This window comes from Cetorhinus maximus, chromosome 5, assembly GCF_964194155.1.
Source record: "Cetorhinus maximus chromosome 5, sCetMax3.hap1.1, whole genome shotgun sequence".
Taxonomy (NCBI): Eukaryota; Metazoa; Chordata; class Chondrichthyes; order Lamniformes; family Cetorhinidae; genus Cetorhinus; species Cetorhinus maximus.
The window spans coordinates 68,497,327-68,514,822 of NC_135883.1; the positions used below are offsets into that span (position 1 = coordinate 68,497,327).

The window sequence follows — 17,496 nt, forward strand, 5'->3', positions numbered from 1 at the left end:
ACATGGAGAGCTGCTGCCAATTGTGAGGCTCAACTGCAGTTGGGGGTGGAGCAGCATCCTTCTGTGCTAATTTAACACAATCACACTAATGAAAGTGTACAGATCAAAGAAGCTGGGATTGTTGAAGTTGGAGCAGAGAAAGTTAAGGGAATGTTGAATAGAGATGTTAAAAATGCTGAGGGGTTTTGATAGAGGAGATAACAAGAAACTATTTCTAGTGGCAGATGGGTTGAAAACCAAAGGGCACAGATTTAAAATAATTGGCAAAAGAACTAGGGGTGAGATGAGGAGAAACTTTTTTATGCAGTGAATTGTTATAATCTGGAATGCATTGCATGAAGGGGTGCTGGAAGCATATGTAATAGTAACTTTCAAAAGGGATTTGGATAAATACTTGAAGTGGGGAGTATTGCAGGACTATAGGAAAGATCAGGGAATTGGGATTAATTGGGCAGCTCTTCTGAGGAGCAGGCATAGACCTAAGGGTCAATTAATACCCCTCAAAAGTTTTGAGCACCTTTGTTAAGTTGCCCCTTAACCTTCTCTGCTCTAAGGAGAAAAATTCCAGCTTCTCCAGACTCTCCACAAAACCCATCCTTGGTACCATTGTAGTAAATCTCCTCTACACCCTTTCCAAGATCTTGACATTCTTCCTAAATTGGGATGCCCAGAACTGAACACAGTTCTCCTGTGATGAGTGCTTTATATAAATTTAGCATAATTTCCTTGTTTTTGTACTCTATTGCTCTGTTAATAAAGCCCAGGATCATGTAAACTTTTGTAACAGTCTTTGTTTTTTCCCCATGTTTCTACCAGGGACACAATAGAATTGTTGCATACAGCAGATCCATTTATTTTTCCATCTGCTGTAGCCTTGTATGGGTTTTGGATTTCGGGAGTAAATGCACTCGACTTCCAACTTCTACTCTGTATGGAATCAGATTAATATCTCCAGAAAACTTTGCTACTGCCAGAGATTTTATTATCGGTGAGTCAATGCATATAATTGGCAGTTTATCCATTAAATTGCTGGTTAAAGTGCTTGCTGTTGTAATCTGGTCTCTCTGCTCACATCTTCATTCATTAAATATCTATAAACGCATTGCTCCAAATTGAATGAATAAAAGAAAGAATGAAAGGAAGAACTGAAGAAAGAAAAAAAGGCTGATTTGCATTTATATAGCATCTTTCTTTACCTCAATACATTCAGAAATACTGAACAGCCAATGATGTGCTGTTTTGAAGTGCAGTCACTATTATAATGTAGGAAGCACAGAAGCCAATTTGGGCACAGCAAGCTCCAACAAACATCAATGCTATAATGAACAGATAATCTGTTGGTTGAGGGACAGTTATTAACTAGGACACCAGACAGAGCTCCTCTACATTTCTTTGGAAAGTGGCTGTGAAATCGTTTACCTGCACCTGAGAGGACAGACAAGGTTAATGCCTGATTTGAAACCTGGCACCTCCAACATAGGTAAAAAAAGGGATGAGGTCCTAAAAGCATAATATAGGGAGTTAGGAAGTAAGTTGAAAAGTGGACCTCAAAGGTAGTGATCTCAGGATTGCTACCAGTGCCACGTGCTAGTCAGAGTAGAAATAGCAGGATATATCAGATGAATACGTGACTGAACAGATGGTGTGAGGGGGAGGGTTTCAGATTCCTGGGACATTGAGACCGGTTCTGGGGGAGGTGGGACCAGTACAAACTGGACGGGTTACACTTGGGCAGGACCGGGACTGATGTCCTAGGGGGAATATTTGCTAGAGTGGTTGGGGAAGGTTTAAACTAAAATGGCAGGGGGATGGGAACCTATGCAATGAGTCAGAGGAGGAGGAATCAAGGACAAGAACAAAAGACAGAAAGGGGAATAAGAAAAGTGATCGGCAGAAAAATCAAGGGCAAGAATCAAACAGGCCTCAGTGAAAAATAGTGGGAACGGGACAAGTAATGTTAAAAAGACGAGCCTTAAGGCTTTGTGCCTTAACGCGAAGAGCATTCGCAATAAAGTGGATGCATTAACTGCGCAAATAGATGTAAACAGGTATGATATAGTCGGGATTACGGAGACATGGCTGCATGGTGACCAGGGATGGGAAATGAACATCCAGGAGAATTCAGTATTTAGAAAGGACAGACAAAAAGGAAAAGGCGGTGGAGTTGCATTGCTGGTTAAAGAGGAAATTAACGCAATAGTGAGGAAAGATATTGGCTCCGACGATGTGGAATCTGTATGGGTAGAGCTGAGAAACACTAAGGGACAAAAAACGTTAGTGAGGGTTGTATATAGACCCCCAAACTGTAGTGGTGATGTTGGGAATGGCATTAAACAGGAAATTAGTGACGCATGCAATAAAGGAGCATCTGTAATTATGGGTGATTTTAATCTGCACATAGATTGGTCAAATCAAATTAGTAATAATACCATGGAGGAGGAATTCCTGGAGTGTATACAGGATGGTTTTCTGGACCAATACGTTGAGGAACCAACTAGAGTACAGGCCATCCTAGACTGGGTATTGTGTAATGAGAAAGGAATAATTGGCAACCTAGTTGTGCGAGGCCCCTTGGGGATGAGCGACCATAATATGATAGAATTCTTCATCAAGATGGAAAGTGACGTCGTTGATTCTGAGACTAGGGTCCTGAATCTTAATAAAGGAAACTATGATGGTATGGGGCGCGAGTTGGCTATGATGGATTGGGAAATGTTACTTAAAGGGATGACGATGGATAGGCAATGGCAAACGTTCAAAGAGCGCATGGGTGAACTGCAACAATTGTTTATTCCTGTCTGGCGCAAAAGTAAAACAGGAAAGGTGGCCAAACCATGGCTTACAAGGGAAATGAGAGAAAGTATTAGATTCAGGGAAGAAGCATACAAATTTTCCAGAAAAAACAACAGACCTGAGGATTGGGAGCACTTTAGAATTCAGCAAAGGAGGACCAATGGATTGATTTAAGAAGGGAAAATAGAGTATGAGAGTAAGCTTGCGGGGAACATAAAAACTGACTGTAAAAGTTTCTGTAGGTATGTGAAGAGAAAAAGATTGGTGAAGACAAATGTAGGTCCCTTACAGTCAGAAACAGGGGAATTTATAATGGGGAACAAAGAAATGGCTGACCAACTAAATACATACTTTGGTTCTGTCTTCACAAAGGAGGACACAAATAACATACCAGAAATGTTGGGGAACATAGGGTTTAGTGAGAGGGAGGAGGAACTGAAAGAAATCAGTATTAGTAGGGAAATGGTGTTGGGGAAATTGATGGGAATGAAGGCTGAAAAATGCCCAGGGTCTGATTATCTACGTCCCAGGGTACTTAAGGAAGTGGTCCTAGAAATAGTGGATGCATTGCCAGTCATCTTCCGCGATTCTATAAACTCTGGAACAGTTCCTACAGATTGGAGGGTAGCTAATGTAACCCCACTATTTAAAAAGGGAGGTAGAGAGAAAACAGAGAATTATAGACCAGTTAGCCTGACATCGGTAGTGGGGAAAATTCTCGAGTCCATTATAAAAGATTTAATAGCTGAGCACTTGGAAAACAGTGGCAGAATCGGACAGAGTCAGCACGGATTTACAAAAGGGAAATCATGCTTGACAAATCTACTGGAATTTTTCGAGGATGTAACTAGTAGAGTTGATGGGGGGAGCCAGTGGATGTGGTTTATTTGGACTTTCAGAAGGCTTTCGACAAAGTCCCACATAAGAGATTAGCGTGTAAAATTAAAACGCATGGGATTGGGGGCAGTGTATTGAAATGGATAGAAAACTGGTTGGCAGACAGGAAATAAAGAGTAGGAATAAACGTGTCTTTTTCCGAATGGCAGGCAGTGACTAGTGGGGTACCGCAGGGATCGGTGCTGGAACCCCAGTTATTCACAATATATATTAATAATTTAGATGAGGGAACTAAATGTAATATCTCCAAATTTGCAGATGACACAAAGCTGGGTGGGAGGGTGAGCTATGAGGAGGATGCAGAGACGCTTCAGTGTGATTTGGACAAACTGAGTGAGTGAGCAAATGCATGGCAGATGCAGTATAATGTGGATAAATGTGAAGTTATCCACTTTGGTAGCAAAAACAGGAAGGCAGATTATTATCTGAATGGCTATAAATTGAGAGAGGGGAATGTGCAACGAGATCTGGGTGTCCTCGTACACCAGTCGCTGAAGGTAAGCATGCAGGTGCAGCAGGCGGTAAAGAAGGCAAATGGTATGTTGGCCTTCATAGCCAGAGGATTGGAGTACAGGAGCAGGGATGTCTTGCTGCAATTATACAGGGCCTTGGTGAGACCACACCTGGAATATTGTGTGCCATTTTGGTCTCCTTATCTGAGGAAGGATGTTCTTGCTATAGAGGGAGTGCAGCGAAGGTTTACCAGACTGATTCCTGGGATGGCGGTACTGACATATGAGAAGAGATTGAGCCGGTTAGGATTACATTCGCTGGAGTTCAGGATAATGAGGGGGGATCTCATAGAAACATAAAATTCTAACAGAACTAGACAGGGTAGATGCAGGAAGGATGTTCCCGATGGTGGGGGAGTCCAGAACCAGGGGTCACAGTCTGAGGATATGGGGTAGACCATTTAGGACTGAGATGAGGAGAAATTTCTTCACCCAGAGAGTGGTGAGCCTGTGGAATTCGCTACCACAGAAAGTATTTGAGGCCAAAATATTGTATGTTTTCAAGAAGGAGTTAGATATAGCTCGTGGGGCGAAAGGGATCAAAGGGAATGGAGAGAAAGTGGGAGCAGGTTATTGAGTTGGATGATCAGCCATGATCATAATGAATGGCAGAGCAGGCTCGCAGGGCCAAATGGCCTACTCCTGTTCATATTTTCTATGTTTGTATGTAATAGTGCAGCACCCTCTTCATACGATGCTGGAGTGTCAGTCTTTATTTGGGCTCCAGTTTCTGGAGTGGGACTTGTCCATAAATCAGATGATTACAGGTTCGAGAGTGCTACTGCTGAGCCACAGGATCAGTTTAAAGAATGTATGCTCTGATTCTAATTGCTTATCGCCTTTGAGATTATTAAACACAGCTTAGTACAGAAAGAATTGGGGGAATGCCAAGGTGGAACTATAGACAATAGCTCACCAGACATGCCTAACAGCCAGAGAAGCATGCTATTATTGGGAACTAGTGCCTGTCTTTCCTTATCCATTGCTACAAGCTGCATGTACCATTGCTGCCAATTCTATAAATTTTGTTGCATTCACCATTATCTGTAGCTTTAGGTAAGAGGACAAGCTAATGTCCATTTGGCTTTCCACATAAACAAGATAATATTTTTGTACAGCCAAGTGATGTAGCAGATTAAGGGTTTTATTTTTAGTGTGAACTCTGTAATATTGCTGTGTCTTCTAATATAAGTAGAGTTGGAATTCACATAAAGACATATGTGAAAGGATTTTTCTTTTGGAAAATAATTCCCTCCTTTGGCAAAAGAGATATGAACTGACATCCCTTAGGGAAGTGTAGAGATATGTTTATGACTGGAGTCAGCAGAAATTATGATCAGAAAATGCAGCGAAACCAGATGAAGTATATCTTGTCCAGAATTTCATTTTTGTTTGTTCAGAATAATCTTCAGTAATTCGTGGTGTGGATCTGCAAATGTGTTGCCATCTGCTGTTGGTGGCAATAAGTCTCAGATCACACAATGGGCTGAATGGCTTACTCCTGGGACATTGCGTGCCTTACCATATTCAACAACAACTTGCATTTATATAGTGTCGTTAATGTAGTAAAATGTCCCAAGGCGCTTCACAGTGTTATCAAACAAAATTTGCCACTGAGTCATGTAAGGAGATATTAGGACAGATAATCAAAAGCTTGTTCAAAGAAATTGGTTGGAAGGAGAGTCTTAAAGGAGGAGAAAGAAGTAATGAGGCGGATAAGTTTAAGGAGGGAGCTTAGACCCTTGGCAGCTAAAGGCACAATTACCAATGGTGGGAAGATTAAAATTTGGGATGCCCAGGAGTCCAGAAATGAAGGAGCACAGAGATGTCATATGGTTGCAGAGCTAGATGAGGTTACTGAGACAAGGAGGTGTGAGGTCAATGAAGGAATTGAAAACAAGGATGAGAATCTTATAATTGAGGTACCAGCAGGCCGGGAGCCAATGTCAGCCAGCAACTATGGGGATGAATGGGACTTGGTCCGAGTCCTTGTTCATAAAAATGAATATTCAAGCAGATACGAACACTGACGGACAGGAAAATATCATATGGCCCATTCAGCCAGTCCCACACAACTGTGAAACATAAGATCATAAGAAATAGAAGCAGGAGTAGGCCATTTGGTCCATTGAAATACTGGGCAGAATCGCCCCAGATTTGCGCTAAGTGTGGTGGCGGGCGGGTAAAACGATGTTTTATCCTCCAGCCCCAATAGTGGGTTTTCACGCCATATATCCCAAACCTGCCGCATTAGTTATGTATTCCTGGGAAACACGCCATTCCCACAGTGGGCAGACTCTCATTCATCTGCCCCACCATCACCCTGCTACTTCATCACGCCGGGCACCATATTTAAAGTAGAGCAGTGCGCACACATCTCAGTGCTTCCAGCGCACAACTACTGCAGGGAAGATATCCACAAAAGGCAAAAAGATTGCAGCCCTTAGGTTTAAGTGATGCATCACTGGAATGCCTTTTGGACACCGTGGAGGCCTGCCGCGATGTCCTCTATCCCCACTCTGGCCGCAGGATGGGCAGTGGCATGACCAACTAGGCGTGGGAGGCGATGGCAGTGGTGATCAGTGCCAATGCTGCACAGAAGAGGTTGGCCATCCAATGCAGATAGAGGAGGAATGATCTCATCTGTGCCAGCTAGGGTATGGCAACCATCTCATCACTCTAAACTCACATACTCAAGCCCATCACACATTCACTGGCATCTCAATCACTGCCAGCTCAAGGAACATCACTACCCATTCTCACACCCACATACCCTCACATGCCCATCTGACCTCATCTCCTCTGGAGACTGCCTCCTCAGCCCTCACTATCTTGAGGCCACTTGCACAGATCAACATGTACCCCATGCACACCCTGGGATACCCTCCTTCCCTAGTACAGCCCTTGTTTGCGGCCTTTTCCCTTACCTGAAGCCACTTCTCCCCCTCCACCAAGCAAGACCTTGTCCTGCAGCCATTGAAAAGCCACCCACATATGGCTGATCTGATAGAGAGTCCTGTTGTGAGCCTCCCTAAAAGTGATGTGGTGCTGTCTGTGAAGCCTGGCACTGATGACTGTGAGTTCTGACAGAAGCAAGGTAGGCAAACAAATGAAGTCCTGAGCGAAGTGCAGCCCGCCAGATGCACGTCGCTCATGTGCTGTTGTGAAACAGGTCGGCCTGTTTTCCCGCCGACGTGGGCGGACGATCCAGCGGGGGGAGGGGACAATTCCGGCGGGCAGGCCTATGCTGATTATTACAATGAGGTTCCTGACACCCGGTGGCGGCAAACACAGCCCACCATTGACAGGCTGAGCGGATGATCGCGAAGTAGTTTCATGCAGGAAATGCTCCCCTCGTGTCGCGGCACAAATAAACACAACCTTGGGAAAACGCGAGAATCCATTATTAAGGAAGTAGAGCAGAACATTTAGAAAATCATAATACAATCAACCAGAATCAACATGGTTTTATGAAAGGGATATGATCTTTGACAAATTTATTAGCATTCTTTGAGGTTGCAACAAGCGGGGTAGATATAGGAGAACCAGTTGATGTAATGTATTTGGATTTCCAAAAGGCATTTGATAAGGTGCCACATAAAAGGTTACCACACAAAGTAATATATTAGTGTGGATAGAGCATTGGCTAACTAACAGGAAACAGAGAATTAAGATAAATGGATCATTTTCAGATTGGCAAACTGTGGTGCTGCAGAGATCAGTGCTGGCGCCTTGACTGTTTACAACCAATACTAATGACTTGGATGAAAGGACCTGGTGTCTTTTAGCTAAATTTGCTGATATAAAGATAGGCCTGATGATATGAAGATAGGCGGGAAAACAACTTGTGAGGATGACACAAAGAGTCTGCAAAGTAACATAAATAGGTTAAGTAAATGGGCAAAAAATTGTCGCTTGGAGTACAATGTGGGAAAGTGTGAGGTTGTCCACTTTGGTGGAAAGAATAGAAAAGAAGAATATTATTTAAACATAGAGTGACTGCAGAATGCTGTGGTATGGAGGGATCTGGATGTCCTCGCGCATGAATCACAAAAAATTAACATGCAGGAACAGCAAGTAATTAGGAAGTGAAATGGAATGTTGGCTTTTATTCAAGGGGATAGAGTATAAAAGTAGGTCTCCTTATTTAAGGTGGGATGTAATTGTATTGGAGGCAGTTCAAAGAAGATTCACCAGGTTGATTCCTGGGATGAAGGGATTGTCTTATAAGGAAAGGTTGAGCAGGCTGCGCTCATACTCATTGGTGTTTAGAAAAATAAGATGACTTTATTGAAACAATAATGACCTTATTAAAATAAGATTCTGAGAGGGCTTGATAGGGCAGATGCTGAGAGGATGTTTCCCCTTGTGGAGGAATCTAGAACTAGGGGACACAGTTTCAAAATAAGGGGTCTCGTAATTAAGCTATAAATGAGGAGGAATTTCTTCTCTCAGAGGGTTGTTAATCTTTGGAATTCACTACCCCAGAGAACATTGGAGCTGGGCCATTGAATATATTCAAGGCTGAGTTAGACAGATTTTTGATCCACAAAGGAGAGTGGAGTTAAAGCTACAATCAGATCAGCCATGATCTTAGTGAGTGGCGGAGCAGGCTTGAGGGGGCCAAATGGCCGCTCCTGCTCCTGTTTCTTATTTTCTTATGTTCTTATGTTCTAGCACTTCCTTGGTACTGTCCCTCTGTCACTGTAGTAATTCCTCATTACTGCCCTTCTGACAGTTCAGCATTTGCTTAGTATTTCATATGATGGAACAGTGAAGCAAACTTTGTCGAAACTCACCGTGTTCTCTGTTCTTGTTGCCCTTTTGCATCCTTTATTCCCACACTGTGCCCTCCACTATTTCTGCTACCCTTGCTCTGTCCACTACTCCTGTTGCCCTCATTGTGTTCTCTCTTGTTGCCCTCACTGTCTCTGCTGCCTTCACTCTGTCTTCTATTCCCATTATCCTTACTATGTCCTCTATTCCTGAGAATATCCAAGAGTACAGCTATTGACAGATTATAGACACATTACTGTATTTATCCCAGGTTCCTTTACATCCTATTAGCACATCTCAAATTCTCAGTTCTCAACTGTAAAGAGAATGAACTCACAAAATTACAAGTTCTTTTACCTATTTGTCTTCCTCTTAAGGCTCTACAATCAAATATTAATTTCTCCATGTGCACTCAGTAATTGTTTCACTTGGTTATTCACTGTTCCACATACCCATGGCAACCATTTCTTTATGGCTATTAACTGACAATGCAGATATTATAGAACAAAGGAATGGGCCTAGGGCCATTAACAGCTGCTGGGCAACAATAATGTTGTGATTACTTAGGGAATATTTCAGTACAAACTGACAGATTTCAAATAAACATTGGATGTATTTTCTCAGTTGCATCAATTGATTAAAATGACATAGTATTTAGCTGCACGGTTTGGTAAAATACTGGCCCTGACAGAACAGAAAGGTCCTGGATTCGGTCCTGTGCTGGGCTAAGTAAATTGATCTCAGCTGAAAAAGGATGCATTTGAACTATGTGTGCTGGCCCTCAGGGTACAGAGAAAGAACAGCCACAGTTCCTCCTCCTGATTGCCATCCAGTGACCACTGCTAAAAAATATGCATAGGAAGATTCCATAGGAATTTTTAAAAGGCAATTGGACATGTACTTAGAGTTCTAATTTTCTGGGTTATGAGGAAAAGGCTGACGTGTGGGACTAAATTGGACAGTCTTTCAAAGGGCCAATACAGGCACCATCAGTCCGAAGGACCTCTTCCTATGTTGTTCTATGATTCCATTTCTGTTGCCCTCACTGTGTTCTCCCCCTTGTTGCCCTCATTGTGTTCTCTCTCCTATTCTCACTGTGTTCTCTCTCATGTTGCCCTCACTGTGTTCTCTATTGTGTTGCCCTCGCTGTGTCCTGTCTTGTGTTGCCCTCGCTGTGTTCTCTATTCCTGTTGTCCTCGTTGCGTCTTCTATTCCTGTTTCCCTCATTGTGTTCTCTATTCCTGTTTCCCTCGCTGTGTGCTCTATTCCTGTGCCTTCACTGTGTCCTCTATTTCTGTGCCCTCACTGTGTTCTCTATTCCTGTTTCCCTCACCATGTCCTCTCTTCTGTTACAGGGTTCACACAGTGTTTCCCTGTCATTTTCCTACTCGGTCTTCTTCCACAAATTAATACTTTTTTCACATACTTGCTGGAACAAATAGACATGCACATCTTTGGGGGATCTGGTACGTATTACACAAGTTTTCTTTTCTGCTTTTAATTTGTAAAAAAATTAGATCAAAAGCTAGAAGTATTTCAGACTAAAATATATATTCCTGGGTTGAAACTAATTTAAGATACGTGTTTATAAGCAAGTGATAATTGCTTTCGGTTTCCATGAGATTTGAATAAATTTTCCACCAAGCCTGTTTAAATAGCACACCACCTGTTTTGATGGGTAAGATCAGTGAATTAGCTGGTGTTACATCGGATGTCATGGGTTAGGGGGGGGCGAAATTTGACCAGATGTCTTGATCTTAATGAGCACTGAGCAAACCTTGCTAAAGGGACAAGTGTGTGGATTTCAGAGGAGGGCAGGGATGGACACTGCTGAGATGCCCTGTGTGCCCCAGTAATCAGGCTCACATTTGAATAATGACCTCAAGGAGAAAGTGCTGACACCTGTGTTATGGGACCTCAGCATAGAACCATCACTTGGTGAAGAGGGGAGAAAACTGTCACCAAAAATTTAGCAACATAAATTTTGTCCCCCGTTGTACGATCCCTGCATTTGCAGACTGCAGTCATTACTATGGGGATAATGTAAGAGGAATGCAGCCTTGTGTTTATTGTTTTATGTACTGGACAACCTCTAATTCTCATGTTATGCTGCTGATTTGTTCTAAGCATATGGATATATAACAATAGAAGATAGGAAAATACCCTCGGGTCCATCCAACCTGTCCCACACAGTTGTGATGCTTTATGCTTCTTAATACAAACACTCCCCACCTCACCTGGAATCATGTGATCTTCTGGGAGTGACTAGAGAACATTTAAAACCTTAGCCAATTATGGTAAAAGGAAACTGAAAAATACCTCCCCCTTAGGCAATGGACACTAGTGCCAGAGATCACTCTGACCCTGATTTACATTACCAGATACCAACCTCTTGTGATCGTCACTCCAGCCTGAAACAGATCCGCCTCTCACTTGAAGGAATCTAGCGTATTGGTGTTCAGTGCGCCAGCTGGCAGCCTGCTCCAGGGATCCACTGTTCTCAGGGAAAAGAACAACTATCTAACATTCAACCTAGATATGCCTTTGCATAGCTTATAAGCATCACTCCTGCTCCTCCTGAGCATCATCAGACAAAATAATTGGTCTACATAGGCATCATCTAGTTCCTTCATTATTTTACAAAAGTCTGTTGAATCATCCCTGAGTCTACACCTTCATAAAGTATAGAGACAAACTTAATTAATTGCTTGTTCTGTAGGCTTCAGAGGTATCTTCCATCACAGCATCCTCTTGAAGCGTTGAACTCTCAAGTACTGCCAATATTCTTCTCTTGCTTGCCCCATTGGTCTGCAATGCAGTAACTAATGTCTGTATCATTTCTTTCCTCAGCCTATGGTCTGGACAACCACCCCCTCCCTCCCCAGCTGCTTCTAGTTTTTAATCAGAGCCATTTCCAAACTGCAACCAGTCAGTATCATAATGTCTCATTTGATTTGGGTTATTACTGTTGGGACGAATTGATCTATTCCTTCTCTGCTATTAAGCCAGTAACAAAGTAGAGGCAGTGAATAATTGAGGACTGCAGAGAATTATTCCCAGTTAGTCCAGTAAGAATCTGTAATCAACATGATTTCTCTTTCTGTCATTAAATGGCAGTCTTTTCCTGTATAACGTGTGCTTTTTAATTGTGGACTGACTGTGTATTTGATATTAGATTCTTTTAATAGAATAACATAGAAAATGCAACATAGAAACAAACCATTCAGCCCAGCAGATCCAAGCTGGTCTTTTTGCTCCACAAGAAGCCCCTACCACCCTACTTTATCTCACCCTATAATCATATCCATCTATTACTTTCTCACTCTTGTACTTATCTAGCTTCCCTTAAATACATCTATGCTGTACACCTCATCTACTCCTTGTGGTAGAATAAAGAATTTCCTCCATTGGATTTATTAATGACTATCTTATATTTATGACCCCTAATTTTGCTCTGACCTATAAATAGAAACATCTTCTGTACATCTATCCCATTAACCCCTTTCAGAATTTTAAAATGCTTTTATCAGGTCACCTATTAGTTTTTTCTAGAGAAAAGAGCCCTAGCCTGTTCAATCTTTCCTGATTAGTTTTAGATTCCCAGATCTAATAGCATCCATGTAAGTATTTTTTTGTACTTTCTCCAGTGCTTCTATATCTTTTTTATAAAATGGAGAGCAGAACTGTACACAGTATTCCAAGTGTGGTCTAATAAAGGTTTATGTACAAGTTTAGCATTGGTTCTGTGCTTCTCAATTCTATCCCTCTAAAAATGAACCCCAGTGCTAGATTTGCTTTTTTATGGCCTTAATCTGTTTAGTGACTTGTGTATCAGAACTCTCAGATCCCTCTGCTTCTCTAGCACATTTAGACACTTATCATCCAAGCAACTATGTGGCCTCTTTATTCTTCCTACCAAAATGCACAACTCACACTTATCTACATTCCAATTCATTTGCAATTTACAAGCCTATTTGGTTTTTATCTCTTGGGTTTACTTGTGCACCTTTGTTTCATCAGGACAGGGAGAAATGTGGCCTTGGAGGAACTTGCAGCCTGTGTTTTTTTTTAACTAGAGGGGATGGTGTGGTGATTATTGGCTGTGGAGGAATTTGTGACATTTAAAATAAAATAACATGCATAATACCTGTGTCTTTCAGCTGCGACAGGGCTAATCTCATCACTGTATGGCTTTTCCCGCAGTTTACTTGCTGTATCGCTGCTGTACGCTTTATGTATTGGCACAGTAAAGGTAAGCTGTTAATTGGATGTTTGAGCTGAAGGCTAATTTGGAAGCAACTGGAAGTATAGTCAGCAAACAGAAATAAACTGAAACAGTAATGTTGTTAAGTGAATCGCAGAATGGTTACAGCATTGAAGGAGGGCATTTGGCTCGTTGTGTTTGTGCTGGCTTGCCGAAGAAGCAATTCACCTAGTGCCAGCCACTCCCCCATCTTCTACCCGTAGCCCTGCTCATTCTTCCTTTTCAGATAATAATCCAATTTCCTCTTGAATGGGTCGATTGAATCTGCCTCCACCATACTCCTCAGGCAGTGCACTCTAGATCCTAACCGCTTGCTGCATGAAAAGGTTTTTCCTTATGTTGCCATTGCTTCTTTTGTCAAGTACCTTAAATCTGTGCCTTCTGGTTCTTGATCCTTCACCAATGGGAACAGATTTTCCTGTCCAAACCCACCAAGATTTTGAATATCTCTACTAAATCTCCACTCAACCTTCTCATCTCTAAGGCAAACAGTCCTAATTTCTCCTCTCTATCTATGTAACTGAAGTTCTTCATCCTTGGAACCATTCTCATGAATCTTTTCTGCACCCTCTCCAATGCCTTCACATCCATCCTAAAGTATGGTGTGCAGAACTGGATACAATATTCCAGTTGAAGTTGAACCAGTGTTCTTTACAAGCTTGATATAGCTTCCTTGCCTTTATACCCTATGCCCCTATTAATAAAGCTTAGGATGCTGTGTGCTTTATTAAATGCTTTCTAAACCTGTCCTGCCACCTTCAATGATTTATGCACATATGCACCCAGGTCCCTCGACTCCTGCACCCCCTTTAGAATTGTATCCTTTATTTCTTGTCAAAATGAATCAATTCACACTTCTCTGCATTAAATTTCATTTGGCACTTGTCAGCCCCTTCCACCAACCTTTTGAAGTTCTTCACTATCCTCCTCATAATTCACAACACTTCCAAGTTTTGTATCATCTACATATTTTGAGATTGTGTCCTGTACAACAAAGTCTTGACCATTAATATATACCAGGAAGAGCAGGGATCCTGACACCAACCCCTGGTGAACTCCACATAAACCTTTCTCCAAAAAACATCCATTAACCACTAGCCTCTGTTTCCTGTAACTCAGCTAATTTTGTATCCATGTTGCTACTGTCCCTTTTATTCCATGAGCTCTAACCTTGCTCACAAATCTGTTGTGTGACACTTTATCAAATGCCTTTTGCAAGTCCATGTACCTCACCAGCAACATGATCTTCATAAACCATCTCTGTTACTGCACCAAAAAACTCCAGCAAGTGGGGGTGAAATAAATCTTAGATGGTAGTGGGAAATGGACAATAGTAAATTGGCCACTGGTTTTACACCAAGCCTGACTAGCTTTTCCATTGAAGTCAATGTAAGCTGTGTTAATCGGGAGGAGTGTAAATCGAGAGGGGTTTAAATTTGGGAGATTGTAAACCAGGATGGTTTTAACACACTGGGTGTAAATTGGAAGGGATGTAAATTGTAAAGAGTGTAAATTAGGAGGCGTATAACTCAGGGGGTGTAAATCGGGAGGGGTGTAAATTGGAAGCAGTGTAAATTCGGAGGGGCTTAAATCAGGAGGTGTAAGTTGGGAGCAGTGTAATTCAGAGGGATTTAAATCGGGGTGTAAACAAGGGAGGGGTTGTAAATTGGGGGGTGGGTGTTTATCATTGGGTGTGTAAATTGGGAGAGTTGTAAATTAGAGGGTGTGTAAATTGGAGGGGGTTTAAATCAGGAAGGGTGTAAATTGATCAGGGGGCATATAGTAGGGAGACCAACTCCCGTGGAAAAAAGTACAGGAGTGGGATGAGCCTCCAGAGCTGTGAGGGGTGGGGGGACAGCAGGGGCGCCTCAGATCCTGAGGGGTCTTGACATGGTGGATGTGGAGAGGATGTTTCCTCTTGTGGGAGAATCTAGAACTAGGGATTACTGTTTAAAAATAAGGGGTCACCCAATTAAGACAGAGATGAGAAGAAATTTTTTCTGAGGATAGTGAGTCTTTGAAACTCCCTTCCTCCAAAGGCAGTGAAAGCAGAGTCTTTGAATGTTTTCAAGGCAGAAGTAGATAGAATCTTGATAAACAAGGGGATGAAAGATTACTGGGGGTAGTTGGGAGGTTACAGTCAGATCAGCCATGATCTTATTGAATGGTGGAGCAGGCTTGAAAGATCTACTCCTGCTCCTGACTCATAAGTTCGTATGTCTGCTAGGGCTGTGAGAGTAAGCAAACAGGGAGAGAGTAGGTACTGCGCACGCTCAAAATTTAAAGGCCTGAATTATGGGACAAATAGCATCCCGGCACCATGCAGCCCAGGACACTGAACAGTGGACTCAGATGTGGACAATCCCATAAAATAAGGGACAATTGGTCACCCTAGCATGTGGATCAGGAGGGGTGTAAATTGCCATATTATGTAAAAAAAAAAGACATAGAGACACTGGAGATGGTGTGCAAAAAAGAATTACAAAGATGATACCAGAAATGGCAGGAGAGGGGGTATATTTATCAGGAAATGATAAACAGGCTGGGTTCCTTTGCCCTTGAAAAGAGAAGACTGAGGAGTGACCTAATAGAGATTTTTTAAATTATGAAAGGTTTTGATAGAGCAGACACAGATCAAATGTTTTCACTTGTGGAGAAGAGAAAAACTAGAACCCATCTATATAAGGTAGTCAGCAAAAAATCAACTGGGGAATTCAGATGAAAACTTCTTACCCAGAGAGTGATGAGAATCCTCAGGCATTTGCAACCAATCCAGGAGATTGCAGGGTGTAAGTCTTATCTACAAAGTCACTCACCTTCCATATGACATGATCTCTGCCCCAGTTAGGAATTGGTCTAGTTCCCTCTTGAAGGCGTATAGAGAATCAGCACCTACTAACCAGCAATGCATTACTAGTCTCTGAGCAAAGAAGGACAGCTCAACATTCAGTCTACTACTCCTACACAGTTTAAACTCCTATCCTCTGCTCCTCCCAAATACTATTAAACTAGAATCATCTACCAATAGAGATGCTATCCAGCCCTTTAACTGTTTTAGAGTTATGATCCAGTCACCTCTTAAGTCTACAGTACTGTAAAGTAAATCGACTCAGGTCCTTGAGCCTAACTATGTAGTTGAGGATCTTTTAAATTAAAGATTCCTCTCATAGTATAAAATAGTAAAGTGCTATTGGACATTTAATGAAAAGTGAGGATGTGGCTCTGTGATTTATTTCTCTTTTATTGCAGAGACCATGGGATACACAGCATATTCCAGTGCTATTTTCTGCTTACTGTGGACTGCTAGTTGCTTGTTCCTACCACCTCAGCAGACAAAGCAGTGAACCGGCAGTTTTGATGTAAGTCATTTTGATCAGAGTTCTCGCAGTTGTTACTAATTGAGAAGTAAAAGGAGGTTTCAGATGCCTGTTTGCCCAAAGGAATCTTTGATCCTGGATCAGATTGGCTCACCAGGTTAAATTGCTAATGGCTACATCAGTGAAAATAGAAGGGGGCAGGGGTGGCTCTGTTTTGCAAGCAAGGTAATTTTATAAAAACAGAAAATGCTGCAAATACTCAACTGATCTGGCAGCATCTGTGGAGAAAGAAACAGAGATAACATTTCAAGACGATGACCTTTCAATGCAACACATGGGGGAGTGGAAATCTGGAACTCTTTTGTATAAAAGCTAATAATAATATAAAACTAATGGATTAAAGGGGATTACATAAACAGGTTTGCATAGCCATGTTGCTATGTTATTGGGTGTTTTATTTCACTACAGATCTCTCATTCGCTCCAAGCTGTTCAACGAATTGGAAGTCCAGAATCCTGAGCATCCTCTGTCAGAAAACAAGGATGTTCTTCCTGAAAAACTGAGGAATTCTGTGGTACATGTTCTTTCCAAAAGTTAATCATCAATGTGTGATAATTTAACAACAGTGCTGTTTTGGTGCATTGAAATAAAATATCTTAAATTATATTGTAGAGCTGAATCTCCTAACTTGTTTTCAGAACAAAAGACTGCAGTTTTATTTCAGAATCGAAAACTGAATGATATAGGGACAAAAAGGGCTAAAAGAGTAGGTTGCATCGGCTTGGTTTGTAATCACTTAAGCAAAGAAGATTAAAGGGCTAATTAAAGGGCTAATTGAGGTGTTTAAGATGATAAAAGGATTTGATAGAGTAGATAGGGACAAACTATTTCCTCCACAGGGAAGCCTAGAACAACAAGTTATAACTTTAAAATTAGA

At 41.8% G+C, this 17,496-nt stretch overlaps 1 protein-coding gene across 1 annotated transcript in view; it reads left to right on the forward strand.

The window, feature by feature from the left end:
• LOC144680701 (pecanex-like protein 2) overlaps nt 1-17,496 on the forward strand; it is a 211,603-nt gene that overhangs the window by 77,600 nt on the left and 116,507 nt on the right. Inside the window, exons 13-17 of the mRNA XM_078541957.1 lie at nt 817-988; nt 10,334-10,444; nt 13,139-13,230; nt 16,492-16,601; nt 17,028-17,133. Of these exons, the coding sequence (XP_078398083.1) occupies nt 817-988; nt 10,334-10,444; nt 13,139-13,230; nt 16,492-16,601; nt 17,028-17,133 (591 nt within the window). The remainder of the gene's footprint in view (nt 1-816; nt 989-10,333; nt 10,445-13,138; nt 13,231-16,491; nt 16,602-17,027; nt 17,134-17,496) is intronic.